At 36.3% G+C, this 17,103-nt stretch overlaps 1 protein-coding gene across 1 annotated transcript in view; it reads left to right on the forward strand.

The window, feature by feature from the left end:
- The window catches only part of PDE3A (phosphodiesterase 3A), a 297,919-nt gene that overhangs the window by 235,056 nt on the left and 45,760 nt on the right, over positions 1-17,103 (forward strand). The window contains exons 3-5 of the mRNA XM_068560951.1: positions 4,036-4,293; positions 6,291-6,445; positions 11,879-12,003. Coding sequence (XP_068417052.1) covers positions 4,036-4,293; positions 6,291-6,445; positions 11,879-12,003 — 538 coding nt within the window. The remainder of the gene's footprint in view (positions 1-4,035; positions 4,294-6,290; positions 6,446-11,878; positions 12,004-17,103) is intronic.

Consider the following 17,103-nt stretch of genomic DNA (forward strand, 5'->3'; position numbering starts at 1 on the left):
TTCATGCCTCATTGAAGCCTTTCATTATTTGAGCCAAAAACTGATGATAACTTCTTATGTGTGATACAACTTTGAATTGTTACACAATTTTAATTTTTAAATCATAAAACTAATAAAACAAAGACCTGACTTTATAACAGTAGGGAGACTTTTCCAGTAGTTGAAGTGTTTGGTTTCTTAGCCAATTCCAATATGGGTAATATGCTTTTTTTTTTTTTTTTTAATAGATCTTTATTGGAGTGTAATTGCTTCACAATACCGTGTTAGTTTCTGTTGCACAACAAAGCAAATCAGCTTGGCCTGAGTATTGCTTTTGTTTTCACTTGAAGACCTTTGCTTTCACAAAAGCTACAGTATAAGTAACATTGAATTACATAATGTGCTTGTTTTCTAAGTTCTTATGTAACACTAACATTGGCTTACAAGGATGAGTTTTCAGTTCTGTTTCTATTTTAAAGTTACTTTTAAATTTTTAGTTATTTGTTTTTTTCTGAGTATATAAGAAATACATCCATTACTTTAAAAAAAAGACATAAAATTAGAGAATTATAAGATACATTTGTTTTCTCACCAATAATTTATTTTAAAATGTAATTATGATTGTCAATAAGCACGTTCTAATTTTTCTTCAAATTTGTAAGTTTTATGTACTGAGACCATTTTGAGAAAATCTCTTTATTAACTATTAGAACATAAACTGTTAATTTTATTGTCAAAACATCTTAAAATTTTATGTCCTGGATACAAAGTTTGACTTAAAATTTAATTTTTTAGGGAAATAGTCCAGTGATGTACTAGTTTAAGATTATTAGAACAACATGGGTAGGAACAAATATTACTGTTTCATAAGATCACACTGGGTGAGTTTTTCAGAAGCATAATAATTAGAGATGCACTTGAAAATACGTTTCTACAAGGGAATGTTAACCTAATTGAGTGGCATTTCTCACAAACGTTTTTTAAGTTAACAATGTAAATAAAAATGTGAAATACACATAATTATATATCCTAAAGCTATTAATATTACACTTAAATTTTCATGTTGGTTCATGGGAGATATTTAAACCTACAAAGAGAGAAAAACATGGCACAATGATTAAATAAAGTGTTAAATAATTACAGATATATTTAGTAACGTACAATGAAAACGTTCAGTATTCATGTCGGCCTGCTAGTTCAGCTCTTGAGCCGTGGAAATAGAGTATGTATTTGTGTTTGCAGCCTGACGTTTCCATGCTCTAGCTATCTGATTCTGAGTTATTTTTGACTCAGTTATTTGGCAAGTTATTTTTTTTTAAATAGGTTTTTTTAAAAAATTTATTTTTTTTGGTTGCGTTAGGTCTTCGTTGCTGCGCGCGGGCTTCCTCTAGTTGCGGCGAGCGGGGGCTGCTCTTCGTTGTGGTGCACGGGCTTCTCCTTGCGGTGGCTTCTCTTGTTGCGGAGCACGGGCCCTAGGCACGTGGGCTTCAGTAGTTGTGGCTCGCGGGCTCAGTAGTTGTTGCTCGCGGGCTCTAGAGCACAGGCTCAGTAGTTGTGGCACACGGGCTTAGTTGCTACGCGGCATGTGGGATCTTCCTGGACCAGGGCTCGAATCCGTGTCCCTTGCGTTGGCAGGTGGATTCTTAACCACTGCGCCACCGGGAAGTCCTGGCAAGTTATTTTTGTCTAATAAAAATGAATGTAATAAGAGTACCTACCTTGTAGACTGTGCTGAATAAATATCAGCTGTCACCATTATTATCCACCATTATTATTATTGCTACTCTTATTATTCTAGTATGAAAAGACATAATTTCTATATGATAGCTTTACAGAATAATTTATCCTTGCTTATAGTTATTATAAGACTAGATACCTTCACAGATGTTGGGTGTTTTCATAATTATCATATTTTTCTGATTGCAAAAAATATATGTTCACTTTTTCTGTGACATACTTTATAAAAATAAAACAATATTTTATGAATATTCTTCCAAATAAACATTTATAGACCTACCCAAATTTTTAAAATAAGTACATTATACTTTATAGTATATTTGTAATATAACTTTTTTAAACAATTTCTCTGTTGATAATGCATTTATGGCCACATTCTTTGATTGTTATCAGAGCATTGCAGTATCCTTTGTGACCTTATCTTTATATTTTTGTACATATGTAGTTTTTCTTTGGACTAGATGTCTACATTGTCTTGCTAGATTATAGGATATATACATTTAAACTATAAATTGATAGACTCAGCAAGAATTTCTTTGCAAAAATATTGGATTATTTTTTACTCACTGCTCATTTCCCCAAACCATTACTAATACTTGGTGCTAGCAGTCTTTTATTATTTTGCAATTTAATAAGTAAACATTGTTTTTATTACTTTAGTTTGTGTCTTAAATATTCGGGAGGCAAGTAGCTTTTGTATATTTGATTATTAAATTTTGTTTGAATTGTATATTCATTTCCTTTCTCCAAGTTTATCTTTTATTGATTTTTTTAAAAGACCTTTTATTTGCATATGTTTTATCTTCTCTGGGTGGCAGATATTTTCTCATGGACTATTTGTTTTTTACCTTTGCTTATGGCATATTTGCTTATGAGAAGTTTATGTCTTCATTTAGTCAGATCTGTTAGATATTTTCTTGACAGTTTATGCCATTTATATTATTTTTAACGGTCTTCCTAATCCCAAGATTATAAAATTTTTCATCTCTCTGGAGTTTATTTTTAAGTCTGTTGTGGAAGAATGATTAAACTTTTTTTTCTCCCAAATACATAGCCAAACGTCTCATAGCCTCTTATTGAAAAACTCCAGAATTATTATTACTATTATTTATATAATTATCATTATTGAACACTTATAATTGTTCGCTTACAGCACAACAGTAAGTGTTTTACCTATAATCTCCCTTTTACTTCTTATCATTACCTTCTGAGGTTGGTACTCTACTACATCCATTTTACAGACAGAGAAGTCACAGCACCGAGAGCTTACTAACTTGCCAAATCATGCAGCTAGAAAGTGGTAGGGTCAGGAAGTCGTGATCGGGATGTAAGTAGCCAAGTTCCAGAACCTCACGCCAATCACTGTGTTATTCAGTTTACAGTTCCGTGGGTTCCTTGTGCCTCATACTGTGGTAGCATTCCAATATTAACAGTCATCTGCATGCCGTCTTTAAGCTTCACCTACTTTCTTAACCTTGACCCTGCCCATGCTCTCCCTTATTCCCACATCTTCCTGCCTACGTTCCTGCCTGACCAGCAGGGTGAGGAACGGTCCTGTCCTCTGTTTCTAATGCTCTTCATTTCTTTAGCAAATATAGAGTAGTAGCTCTAAATCTGATAGGCAGTTTGGCAGACTAGGACAGATGTGCCACGGAATTCCAGAACTGAAATTTCTGTTCTTACCAACCACAAGAAGAGGGACAATTTGTGAATCTGAACAAGTTGAGTTGCTTTTTGTGCTTATCTCTAATATTAGTTGAATAATTATCACACATCTGGCTCAAATATTACACTAGAATATTACTAAAATTAAAATTTTATACTATATTAGTGTTGCTTTTCAGAATGAAATTTCTTTTTTATGGCTGAGTAGTATTCCATTTTATATATATATGTATATATATATATGTGTGTGTGTGTGTGTGTGTGTGTATATATATAAAACATCTTTTTCCATTCATCTGTCAATGGACACTTTCTAAATAATATACATTACAATGTTGCGCTCTTCATAAGGAGTGATCAATATGAATTTTTTTTTGTTTCCTGAAACTTTCTATTTTTTAAAAACTGGTGTTTATCTTTGTATCTCTTCAAAGTGCCTCCATAGGTTCTAACAGTAAAAATGTGCCCTGAACACAAAAATGGCAAAAGCCATGGCGAATTTTGGCAAAATTTGAAACAGAAATGTGATTTGAATGTTACTTTACTGCAACCCTAGTGTCACTTCAGTCTGCTTTTCGGAAAAAGCCCAGTTTCCCTCCCTGTGCCTCCAGCCTCAGGCCTTTCTCGCCCGACCTCCTGTGTTTGGTGTCTCAGTCTCCAGGAACCAGTATCACTGTGGACATTGCCGTGATGGGCGAGGCTCACGGCCTCATCACCGACCTCCTGGCAGACCCTTCTCTGCCCCCCAACGTGTGCACGTCCCTGAGGGCAGTGAGCAACCTTCTCAGCACGCAGCTCACCATCCAGGCCATTCACAAGCCCAGAGTGAACCCCATCGTTTCCTTCAGTGAAAACTATACCTGCTCTGATTCTGAGGAAAGCTCTGAAAAAGACAAGCTGGCTATTCCCAAGGTAGGTATTAATGACATGCTCCTGAAAGGGTGAAACTGTTTCTTTCCATTGTCTCCTGGGCCTCTTTCTTGTCACCCCAAACCCACATGGAGATTCATATCAGTGGCTCCCCAAAGATATGTATGTCAGTCATGGTGACCAAACTAATACTAATGTAAACATAAAGTCTTCCATCCTTACACGTGATAGCTTTCTGTAATGAAAATATTTACCTTTTTGCATTACCTTTTTTTATTCAGACGTTCAAGAAATTTTTTTCTTCTCTATACCAGGATTTGTTCTGTGGGATAAAGATATAGTGGTGATAAAAAATTAAAAAAAAAAAAAAAACAGGCAAAAATCCCTGCTCCCACTCTTGTGGATTCTGTTTAAAATTCATTGCCTTCTGAAACACAAGATTCCTTTGCGCTTTGATTTCTTAGTATGGTAGCCTTCATAGTACCCTCATGTCTTTCCCAAACCCAACAAGTTTTGAACTTAGAAAAGTTCTAGTTGATTTTAGATTATTTGAAGTAAAAGATGGCCTTAGTGATTCATATATTTTCTTCTTTTTACATATAACATATAAGAGTTTTACAAAAGTAAGCTCTAGGGAATAGGGTTCTGCACCCAGTTTAGACCTCAGTATTAGTTAAAAACAAGTCATGCTAAAGACTAAAAAAAAAGAATCAGAATTTCAGTGGTCTCAGGTACATGCAGCACACTTATTTATTTGGTAAACAAGCAGCTGTCCTCTGGAGCTGGTGGTCAGTCAGTAACATCTGTGTTCTTGCCATTGTGAGTCTCTTGATGCAGGACAGTGTCCTTCACACAACTTTGTCAATTAAGTTGTTTAAGTTTCATTCGAACATCTACTTCTCTGAGAAAGATACGGCTAAGCATGATATAACAATAAAGGAATGGGGAGAGAGTAACTGATTCCCTTGGGCCTCAAAATAGACATGAAGTCAGTGACAGATTTACAGACAATAATGCTGATATTTACAGTGCTTGACCTTTTCTCTTCCTATTGAATTACATTCTAAGATGCATATCCAGATCTTTAAGAGATCTTGGAAACTATTTAGTATCAGAGGTCTTCTTGAATCCCAAGGTGCCATATCCTCACTTCTCAGAGTTTTTACCATCTTCAGGAAGAGCAGTCTGAGTCTTTGTTAAACTCTGCCTACACAATTGTTCTCCTTGGAGTAACTGGCCACACATAAAAATGGATTGAGCTCCTACCTCTTATAACTATTGCTGTAGTTGTGTTAGATTACCTTCCCTTTCATTTTTAAGATTAAGACTCTCGTTAGAGGGCCCATGCTCATGCTGGTGAGCTCAGAGCCACGCCTGAGTGCTTGATGGTGCCACAGATCCCACTTAGGATATGGTAGGAAAAGAAATAACAAAGAGAGGGTCACAGGTCGACCAGCAGTCTTCTATTAAGAGGAGTTGGTCCTAATGACTTTACCCATTTGCCTGTCTTAAGTCATGTTAACCACAAGAGAGGTGGTACATCTTGTGAGTTATACTCTTACCCTTAGCTCCTGTCATTTGTGGATCAAGAAATTAAAAATAAATCAATAAACACTTCGATATAGCGCCTACCATTGTGCTAGATGATAAAAATTAATCCATGTCCCACACGAGTGTCTTTTGAGGAAAATCTACTGGTCATAATAACTAACTAACATGACGTGTGTATAAGTGTATAAGCCCTATTGAACTAATATAACTATAAAATTATCACAAAGGTAATTGATTCTCATTTCCCATAATCCCATATCTGTGTGAACATTGAAATGAAGATCCCCAAAATGTTATTTTTATAATATTCATTGATTTGGGCCAGAGTTTCTTATTGAATCTCTGAGTGCCCAAATTTTAGATAAATGATATTCAACCAATGTAGTTTAATAAATTCACTGCCAATTAAAAACCCATTTTGTTTCATTATGTAGAAGTTAGTGATAGAAAATATGCTTGGTAATAAAATCAACGCTCCTTCTTCCCAGCGCCTGAGGAGGAGTTTGCCCCCTGGTTTGCTGAGACGAGTTTCATCAACTTGGACAACCACCACGTCAGCCACGGGTCTGCCCACTTTGGAGCCTGCCCCAGTACGGAGGGACCATAGCGCCAGCAACAAACTGCATGAAGCACCTTCATCCAGGTTAGGCAGTGCTCCTGATGGTTTCATATGTCTTGGAGAAGTTGTTTTGTTTTTTTTTTTTTGTTTTTTTTTTTTTTTTTTTTTACCAAAAATGAATTATAAATTACAGTGGAAGGGAGGCCCAGCCAATTATAGTTGGCTGGAGGCCAGCTTTGAAAATGAAAAAGGTGGATGGTTTAAATCCAGAGCAGTATAGGGATTAACATCAGATAATTAGGCTTAAATTGTGTGGTGTGGCCTTAAGTATAAATGGGGACGGTGACTTGAGGTGATGCCTGCCACTGTCACTTTGGGTGGAAAGGGTGAGCCCAGAATAAAGGTGGGCTAGGTTTTACCTAGACTGAGATCTATATTGGATCTTTAAATCAGAGGTATATAACCTGACATTTGCAAATGATGGTTAGATTTTCCCCAGCCCACCAGACCAGCTATCCTAGCATTATTTCAAAGGCAGAAGATCAGATCAAAAAATAGATCATCATTCTAAGAGCACCTAAATATCTTCAAACAGCTGGTAATTTAAACTTTGTTTAGACAGTGAACAGATTGGTGGTTCCCAGAGGTGGGGGGTTGGGGGTAGACAAAATGGGTCAAGGGGTTCAAAAAGGTACAAACGCCATTATAAAATAAATGAGTCATGGGGATTTAATGTACAGCGTGGTGACTGTGGTTAATGATATTGTATTGTATATTTAAAAGTTGCTAAGAGAGTAGAGCTTAAAAGTCCTCATCAGAAGAAAAGAAAATTTTGCAACTCTGCCTGTCGATGGACGTTAACTAGACTTACTGTGATGATCATTCACAGTATATATAAATATCAAACCATTATGTTCTATACCTGAAACAAATATAATATTACATGTCAATTGTACCTCAGTAAAAATAGAATAAACTTTATTTAGTATATTAGTGATAATTTTACAAAGTGACTGAAAAGTCAGAGTTACCAAAGCTAAAAGAAAGATAATACAAAGATCTAGAAAGAGTTTTGAAGAAAACATCATCATGAAAGAGGTGCTTTCAGAGGGAGCTACTGTGTTTGTCCTTTTCCATTTAGAATAGAAATAGCATACCTTATATGAATAATAGTTATGAGCACCTTTACCACATGATTTCAGGTTTGTGAAACATTTGCATCAATCTTATTAATGACCTAATGACTGAAAAATTACCACATCTTTGTTGAACTACATGATGGCAATATTAGAAGTGATTTTCTCTTGACCTTGGCTTTGAATATAAATAAAGCACCATTCTGAGATTGGCAAAGAGATGGAAACCTTTCAAATCTTAAGAATTTAATGATGGCTAACTTCTCTTGCTTTGTTGATTAGAAACATAATTGGTTTCTTCCATATTAACGTATTATTGGTAGTCTAATAAACCTATAGAATCAGAAGCAATTTTGAATGATTCTTTCTTTCACATATCAGTATAATTCCACTTTGTCTTATTACCTGGACGTTTGTAAAACTTCTAAGCATCACCATGGGAAGATGTTACCCAATCTGTTTCATGAACATTTCCTAAAGTTTAAAATTACAAGTCATTGATGATATTTTCCTATGAAAATATTGACCACTGTCGACTTCTACTGCAGCAAATACTGATAAGTAGTAGGGAATTATAGTTAAGTATTCGTTGCTTAAGAAAATGAATTTGTGTTCTCAGTGTATATCTTTATTTTACCAACACACCTTGGCAAGCATGCTCCTTTACTTAGTTTCTGTAGAATGACTCTACCAAAAATCCATTCAAGCATTCTTAAATGCCTCCTTTCTTTGTGTTATTGTTTGTTACTTCTCATCAAATTTCTTTTCTCCCTCTTCTTTTAGTTAAATGAGATTGGGGGCTAACATTGAAATCATCGTGAGGAAGAAGCTTTCAAAAACTTCTATGAGCTTAACTCCTAAAGATTTTGTCGTTCTGCTTTATGGAATAAATACTCATGCTCAAATATTTTCAAAATAGATAAGGAATAGCATACAATCCCATTCATTCTCTTTGTCCTAAAAATACTAATAGATGTCTTGCCTGGGTATGCTTTTTTCCACTGTCTAACTTACTATTCCTTAATTTCACTATCCTATTAAAAGTCCTGATATAAAATCTGAGAATGATACAACTTTTTCACCATTATAAAGAAATAAAATTCATTCTGAAGAGAATTTGAGCCCTTTAAGGGAAAACCATGTGTAAGTAAGTAGCAATGGTACCACCATTAAATACAGCTAGTTTTGGTTGACTCATCCTTTGTCGTGCGTGAAAATAGTGAAAAGATAGCCTCAGCTCATCTCCAGCCCTGATGATACACCAAATTTAAAACCTCTTCACTTAGGAGACCTATTCCTAAACCTGCTGACTCATTTCAAAACTGATTCGAGTTTTAGCCTTTGAAGTTTCTTCCCTGTCAGCCCTTTTATTTCTTCCTTTCCATGTCTGTCTTTTTATTGAGGCTCCCTGAGGACTGCAGTGATCAAAAGAAGAACAAGAGTGGGAAGTGAAAAGTAGAAACAGTCCTCAGCTTATATTCCTTTAGGTACAGAGCTGGATGATTTACTCCTGGGTAGTTTTAAATCCAGCTGAGTGAAAAGACACTGGATTGAGAAGCAGAATCTTGGCCCTATCCCTCAGAGATGTGTATCCAGAGCCTTGGTACTCACCAGAAGGAATTCCTAGGAAGAAAGGGAACAATGGTACAACTGGAGTAAAATTAGGTGGAAGAATGCCAGTAGGTGCGTTAAAAAAAATAGGCATGAGAGAGATAAAAAAGTCTGAAATAAATCATACTCTAATCATTTCATGTTGGCCTTGGAACTGACTGACCCCTGCCCCTGTATATTAGGCAGAAAGAACGCTGTAAACTCAGTAAAAGAAACTGTTAGGACCTGGTAAGACTTTTAGGACCTAGGATGAAGTTTGTATAGATAGAACTGAGGTTATAAAATCCACTTTTGTGGAGGAGGGTTGAGATCTTCTACAACAGATGCACAGATAGTTCTCCCCTGCTGTGTTAGTGTGGGAAGACCAAGTAAAGGCTTCCCCAAGCTATTTTCCTCTCTGGAATTCAAATCATTCCATATTCATGAGATTTAAACAGGAATCAAGACGGTGAAGTTCAATAGGCAGCTGAAAACTATTGCAAGGATCACACAAAGCAATGCATTTGAAAGTGCCTGTAAATTACAGAGTGTGTATGCGTGTGTGTGTGTGTGTGTGTGTATATACACACACACCTATACATATATTGATATTTGATTAATAATATCTGTTTAATAAATTAATATTTATTATATTAAGAAAGGATATATAGGTGGAATTTTATTTATCTTGAAGTTCATTAACTTCCCATACATTAAAGATGCTCCATTATTGCACATTATGAAACTTCTCAGAATAAGCATATTTTAAATGTTTTTATTAAAGAAATATAAAACAGTAGCAGGCAATTTTTGAGTTAGCTTTCGTAATATAACTTTTTTAAGATATTAAAAAATAAATTCAGCTCATGTTAAGGTCTTTTAAAAGTCTACATAGAAAAGTCACAACCCATTTACTGTACAATGTGCTAAGAAAACACCTAGGCCACATATACATTACATAAAATTTCTTCACAGTCAGTCTTTTTCTTTTTTTTTTTAAGTCTTATAAGTCAATCAATCCAGCAAAAGTAGTTGAAAGAATAGTGGTAGAAGGAAATAATTGGTGTACTTATCTATCTCAGATTCAAAGTTTTCTTTGATTTTACTGTTTCAAAAGTCCAGGCATTTGTGAAGTGCCTAGGATGAGATTTCTAAGAAGGATATGAAACAAATATTATTTTGTGGGCTTTCCTTAATTGCATTTGATAATTGCTGGAGTTCATTCCACATTTCAAATGCTATTTAAAATAAGGAGAAAAGATGAAGTTTTAAAATACCTGGGTCAACAGTTGAAGAAAAATCTCTCTGAAAAAAGAAAAAGAAAGAGAAGAAATGAGGTAACAAGTGGCACAATGTCAAATCAGACTCAACACAAATTACAGGTTTCTCCCATTGCTAAGCTTACTAATAATAAAGGGATAGAGGAAGTAGCCAACCAATGCTCAGCATCCTTCCCTTTGAGAGGTCTCAAACTGGTAGTACAACAGCCTAAAAGTCCTTTTACTCCACGTTAGCATGTGTTCTGGTTTGGACTTAATATGCACGATTGTAAGCAATGCACACGTAATGATGCTTGCACAGAGGATGCCATTTTGGTTATAGAACACCTCCAAATTATACCTCATTAATTATACAGCTTACCTGACAATCTCCACCCATTCATGACCCTTTAATTCCATCCATTTCAGGTTTATTTACAAGTCACCCAGAGAGACCAGGTACGTCCGCTTATAGTGCCAATCTAAGATTGGCTGAAGGTCAAATGGTCCAATTATCCTCATGCAAATGATGGATTTTACCCAGTACCAAATTTACTAATGCTTGAAAGCACACAGGTGTCAGCCAAACACAAACCAAACACTTTTCCTTTGCAGCGGTCCAAGATTGCCCACCTGACTTCCCAAATTCTTTTGTCTCTCAAATTACAATGGATTCTGTTTCAGATTCGGCATGTAAGGTTTTGAGCAATGCCTGCAGATAAATTTTGGTTTGGAACAGCTTCAAAATGTATATCCCATTAATTACATGGCATCTTGTAACGTTCTGCATCCCAACCTTCCAGAGATTTATTGATTCCAGATTTATTTACAATAATAACCTAGACAGACCAAGGATATCCGGCTAAGAGCATTCCCTAGGTGAGGACTCACTGTCATTACCTTTCTCCTAGTAAATAGCATCAGTATGTTTAGTAGCAGGTCTGCCATTAGTGTCTACTAGGGGACTTGGCTCATCATCCCTTTCTTTCCAGGGTATCATCAGTAAAAGAAATGGTAGGTTAAAAGACCTCATACTAACCTTCTCCTTCACAACACTGCAAAGAGTCTTATCTTTGAATGATTTTATAAGCACTTGATTTTTTAATTTAGTTACACCAAGAATAATAAATTAAAAAGGGTATAGAAGGAAGCATCATGCCATTCATATTTAATGTAAGTTCGCCTGCATCTTAACTAGTTGACTTGCCATGTTTTTAGAAAATCTGTGAGGAACATGATTGTAGAAGTAGAAAGAGAAGGTGATTGATACCTAGTAATTGGATAAACAGTAAAGCTATCTTTTGTCTTTTGTTAACCCAGAATCCTTAAAGGGTGTGTACTGTATCCCTGCAGCAGAGGTTGAACTTAGATAACCTTGTTTGTCATTTGGAAGTAAAGTGGTTCTGTCACTGAACCTGGACCACGACTCAGATTGGAAAGTCTACTATGGAAATGATGGTTGGTTCTGGTAAGGTCCGCGCCAATAATTGATGAATAATTTCTTCATTTTTCTTTATACCCTGTCTTTATAGTGCTATTAATCCAGATTCTTGGAAAAACTCAGTGATGATGACTCTCACCAAAAGCAGATCCTTCACTTCATCCTACGCTGTTGCTGCCTCTAACCACGTAAAGGCTAAAAAGCAAAATCGACCAGGTAAGTGACTTATTGGAGAAAGAGCTCATACTCACTGAGTGTGCAGTCGTGGAATGAACGAAGCTTCAAGTGTTGAAACACTCAGGTGTGCTTGGTTTGACTCTTCTAAAAAGCAAAAGCCTCAATAACCAACTATAGTTACTTAAATTTCCACTTTATATGATGATACAGATTCTTTTAAGGTAGCTGTACCAAATATCCTATCTTGAACTTATTGAATGAGTAGGAAATCAGTGTCACTGTCGCGGATAATCTCTGGAAGCATCATCTTATAATATAAAAGCTAATGAAGTACTTAACAAATTTCAATTTTATTTTTAGTGTCTGTTAAAAAAGAAAATTATTTTCCAGAAGTATGGTATTTATAAGTTCTAGGAAAGGCTTCATTTACTATACGTATTATAATTTTTCAAAGAAATTCTTACTCTGTGTCACTCACCTCCCCACCAAACATAGAAATACAGAAAAGGAGAGGTATTTAAATTTGGAGAAAATACAATTCAGGACCTATGCGAGCCCTTTGAAAAAGCTCACACGTCAGCAACCAAAAGACCCAAGAGTACCGTGGGTAGGAGGTTTTCCTTCTCTTTCAAACAGGTACAGAATGAAATTTGATGTGATCTCTCCCATCTAGGATCTGCATGGGGTTTTCCACGATGGTGTCAGTGCACGCTTTGTGCTTCTAACCATTAGTGTCTCCCTTCCCTCAAGCATCACTTAATAAGTACGTGTGGAGTGTTCACTATCTCCGACACTGAACTAATTTGAGGAAAGTGGCAGTAACTAAACCAGACCCTGTTCCTCCTCTCACAGAATTCTCACTTACATTCTAGTGGAGACTATAAACAGATGGGCAGCTATTACTATATACGTAGTGTGTTAAAGGCTATGATAAGGAAGTGAGGGAAAACTTTCAAATAACAAAAGAGATATAAAGACCCAACTTGGTGAGGGAAAGCCTCAGCAACTTAAGATTCTAAATGGCTGGCAAAGCTAACAAGAAGAAAGGGAGAGCCCTGAATGCAGAATGAGAGATGAAAGCAGATCTGTGGACAGAGGCCATACGGGACCCAGGAGCTGTGGTAATGAGTTTAGGTATCAATGAAGTTTCAGGTAGGAAAGTAAAATGATTTGGAGGGAAGATTACCTCATTTAATGAGAATCTCTGCTGACTCAAAACTGAAATACAGTTTTTGTCAGATTCCATCTCCAAATTGGCCCCCTCCTTGAATCCCAGTTGAGAGTCTGGGGTATCTACTCTGACCTCTCCTTCTTGGAATGTTCTAAGTCCAAGTTTTCACCTCTCGGTGTTGCAGAAAACTCGACTGAGATTTTCAGTAGCTCCCTGCTTAGCTTCTTAATCTTCAGGCAGCTCAAGAATTCACCAAATGGCTCAAGGGGAAAGCTGCCCTCTTCCCACTGGGCTGTTAGACATTCAAGTTCTGGCTGCCATGGCAGCCCCAAACTCCAATGTTTGTGTCATCAGCCTCATGACGTTACTAAAAGCTCTGTTGGCTTGCCTTCCTAACAACTGCATCCCTCTGCCTGGATTCCTAACCTTTTATTCCATGCCAATGGTCAGTAAATAACGCTCTGAATGGAAGGACAGTTCGCAGCGTTTTGGCTCACCCTTCTGAGGGTCTCTTCTCTTTGAAAACCTAGTCTCTCAGAATTGGTTTGCCTTCCCTTGATCTCTTTTTAAATTTTTAACTCAACTTTTCTATTTGTTCTCAAAGAAGCATGGATTTACTACAAACTACTGCATCATAGCCAGAAGCAGAAGTCCTGAAATGGCAGTGTTTCTGTGAGGGTTAGAGAACCAGTACTCACATTTCACTAATATGTCAAGAGACCACCTTGAAATATAAACTTAATTTTAAAAGGAAGGACTAACTTAAGGAAGGATTTCCGTTGTTGTTTCATACGTCTAGAAAAGAAAATTTAGTACTTTCTTTCCCCTTTGATCACCCACTTTATACTGGTAACTATTCCTTGACACCATTTAAGCACTGACTTGGCTTAAATCTCTACTGTTGAGTGGAGGAAGACACTTCCTCCACAAAGTACCATTTTATTGGCATTGCATTACTGAAAGAAACCAGGAAAGGTAATCTGATTTTCCAAAAATGAATCTGGTCCTCTCTGCTCTTTAGAAATGTTCATTACTTTTTTGGTAACTTACAGGTCATTCATGACCTGAGGATTAGAATTGAGCTTTCACTAGGGTCAGGAACAGGACAATGTGGGCAAATAGTTAAACTGGGATTGCACTGAGGGCAAATGCAGATGAGCTCAGGAATGCAGAAACTCATTTGGGACCCCAGCAAGGCGGAGGAACTGAATTTGAGCATTCCACATTAAACCTGAGACTTTTAAAGGGGCACTAAAGTGGTTCTAGTTCAGAAGAACCCCTTGGCTCCCTTTCAAAAATATGTACAGATAATTTTTGGAGGAGAGCATCACCAGTTAAGGGCCATGCAACCCCAATGTATCAAGTTCAAACAAATTGGAGCTTACAACCAAGATCACTGTAAACATGCAAGAAAGCACCACGAGTCAGAGAAAACAGAAAAAAAAAACCAAAAACCTGTACAGATCTCTAAAAGGGTTGAGATATTTAAGTGCTACAAAAATACTCAAATGTTTAAAGAAAAACATGAGGTCATAAAAAATAGCAATGAGAGAAGACATAATTGTAGGGCAGCTAAATGTCTTTCGGAAATGTAATCAGGGATATATGATAGGTTAAATGGCATAAAAGACTACTGAAGGGAGAATTAGTAAACTGGAAGGCAGAGAATGTGAAGAAATTCCATGGAATGAAACATAGATGAGAAACTGGAAAATGTAAAAGACTTTAAGAGATATAGGAGAAGGAATTAGAAAGTGTAAGATACATGATCATAGTTTTAGTAGAGGATAGGGAACAAACTATTTGAGCAGAGGGAGAGGAAAGAGTAAAAAAAAAATCACACATAGACACAAAACAGTGAAACTACAGAACACCAAAGACGAAAAAAAATCTTAAAGTTAGCCAGAGAAAAGATACATTACCTTTTAGTCAGTCAGAGAGCTGAACTGTCACAAATACAGGGTGTCAGAACACAGGAAGATATTTTCTTCAAAGTTCTGAGAGAATATAATAGTCAACCTAAAATTGTGTGTGAGGAAAATCTATCTCAGAAGACTAGGAATGAGTTAAAGATACCTTCAGGTAAGTCAAAACCTTACCACCTACCAGATCTTAACTAAAGGGATGTATGATGGATGTATTCTAGAAAAAAATGTAATTGCCGAGAAAAAGTCTGAGATCTAATAAAAATGATGAACACATAAATGTGAAAACCATGATTCCATCCAGACAAACATTATATGTGTAAATAATAGTATTTCCAGATCCGTGGGTATTTTTAAAAGATTCTTAATGGAAAGAATTAAAATATTAGACAATAATAATATGTAACCCGAGAGATGAAGTATGAATTTGTGTTCTACATTCTTGTATAGCTCAGAAGACAGGCTCAGATAAGGAAACTGAGGCACAGAAATATTGAGTAACTTGCCCAAGGCCACACAATTAGTCCAGGATTCTTTCTTTTGTCCTAAAGACTTACTAGAAAAAAAAATTGAGGATGACAAATTAAGATAATTTAAAATTAGGATTTTTTGGTCTTTTCCTTGTCTGAGGACAAGATAATGAAAGGATTTGGTTTTCTGCCTCTTAGTTTCTTCATGTAGGTAATAAAACTAAAATTCTTAAAATAACCAACATGGTAAAGTCAAGAAGATAGAAATTTATGGTTAGCATAGTCACTGGAAATAACAGAGAAAATGATGGGACAGATGTGAGGAACAGCTTCATATTCTGTGTCCTGCCCCCGACTTCATATGCCTGCACTCAAGAAGGGCAAAGTGTGAAAGGAAAAGAATGTCCACGGAAGATACCACTAAGGCAGATGGTAGACATGAGAGCCTCGGGAATGGCAAGAGCCTTAAAGTACATAAAAAAATCTCCATCATTGATTACCTTGGAAGGGATTTTGCATTGTGCCATCTTTAGACTGCTGTCGCGGCAGAGCTAAATGTTTATAAAATAACCTATATCCTATGCGTGCTGAATTCAACTCAACAAAGCCCTGAAAGCCTGCCAAAAGGGAGAAAAATATCCAGCAAGAATCAGAGAGCTGAAATTCAATCATACTTCTCCCTGATCAGATGGGCCTTTCTGTTTGGAAACTCGTTTCCCTGCATAGATGGCAAGTTGGGGTCGATTCCCTAAGTAGGTGTGATGTAAGTGACAGTCGTTGCCACCCAGTTTTCAAGAAAACTGTGGGAAGGGGCTGAGAAAAGCCCCTTTATGTGGCAAAGAGTCTAAGGAAATGGAATTAAATAAAGTGTGCAGAGAATCTGAGGAGGAAAATAAGAAGCAAGAGGCAAAAGAGGTAGGGGGATGCAAGCATAAACTGAAAGAACAGAACCACTGGAAGATAAATGAACTGTTTCCAGACAAGGCTAATGAAATCTGTTCTTTGCGCAAATCAAGTAAACAGTGTGTCCTCTGGCTCCATCAGTCAGCATTCATTTAAACAGTTGAAACGCAACCAATTATTATGCAGTTACTAATATAAAATAAATGGATGAAATCACATAGGAGTCCTTTGATTAAAGCCTAAAAATGGGCGATTTAAATATAATTTGCATTTTCAATCTTGCTTTTCTATTATGAGTCACTGAATATGTCGAGATGCCTTTCTGTCATTCTGCTTTTATAATCTCCCTAATTTCATGCTTATCACATCTGCAGCGAGTAGTCCCTTTCCAGATTCCTATAATTTTTATGATTCTTATCATCCTATTACAACTATTTACAGATATCTCTACACCTACAAGTCAGACTGAGTTTTGGCTATGGAAAATTTGAAGTGAGAGAGAACTTTAATTATGGCATTGTGATTTTTTTTTTTTTTTTGAATCTCTATACTTTAGATACTTTTTTGTTTTGGAAAATATTAGGGCTGTCTATTTTCCTGTGGGCGTGGAAAAGAGGCATGTATTTATCAGACATACTAGTCCCTTTTTCGTTCAACTAAAAGTGAGTTT

The sequence above is a fragment of the Eschrichtius robustus genome, chromosome 13, assembly GCF_028021215.1.
Source record: "Eschrichtius robustus isolate mEscRob2 chromosome 13, mEscRob2.pri, whole genome shotgun sequence".
Lineage (NCBI taxonomy): Eukaryota > Metazoa > Chordata > Mammalia > Artiodactyla > Eschrichtiidae > Eschrichtius > Eschrichtius robustus.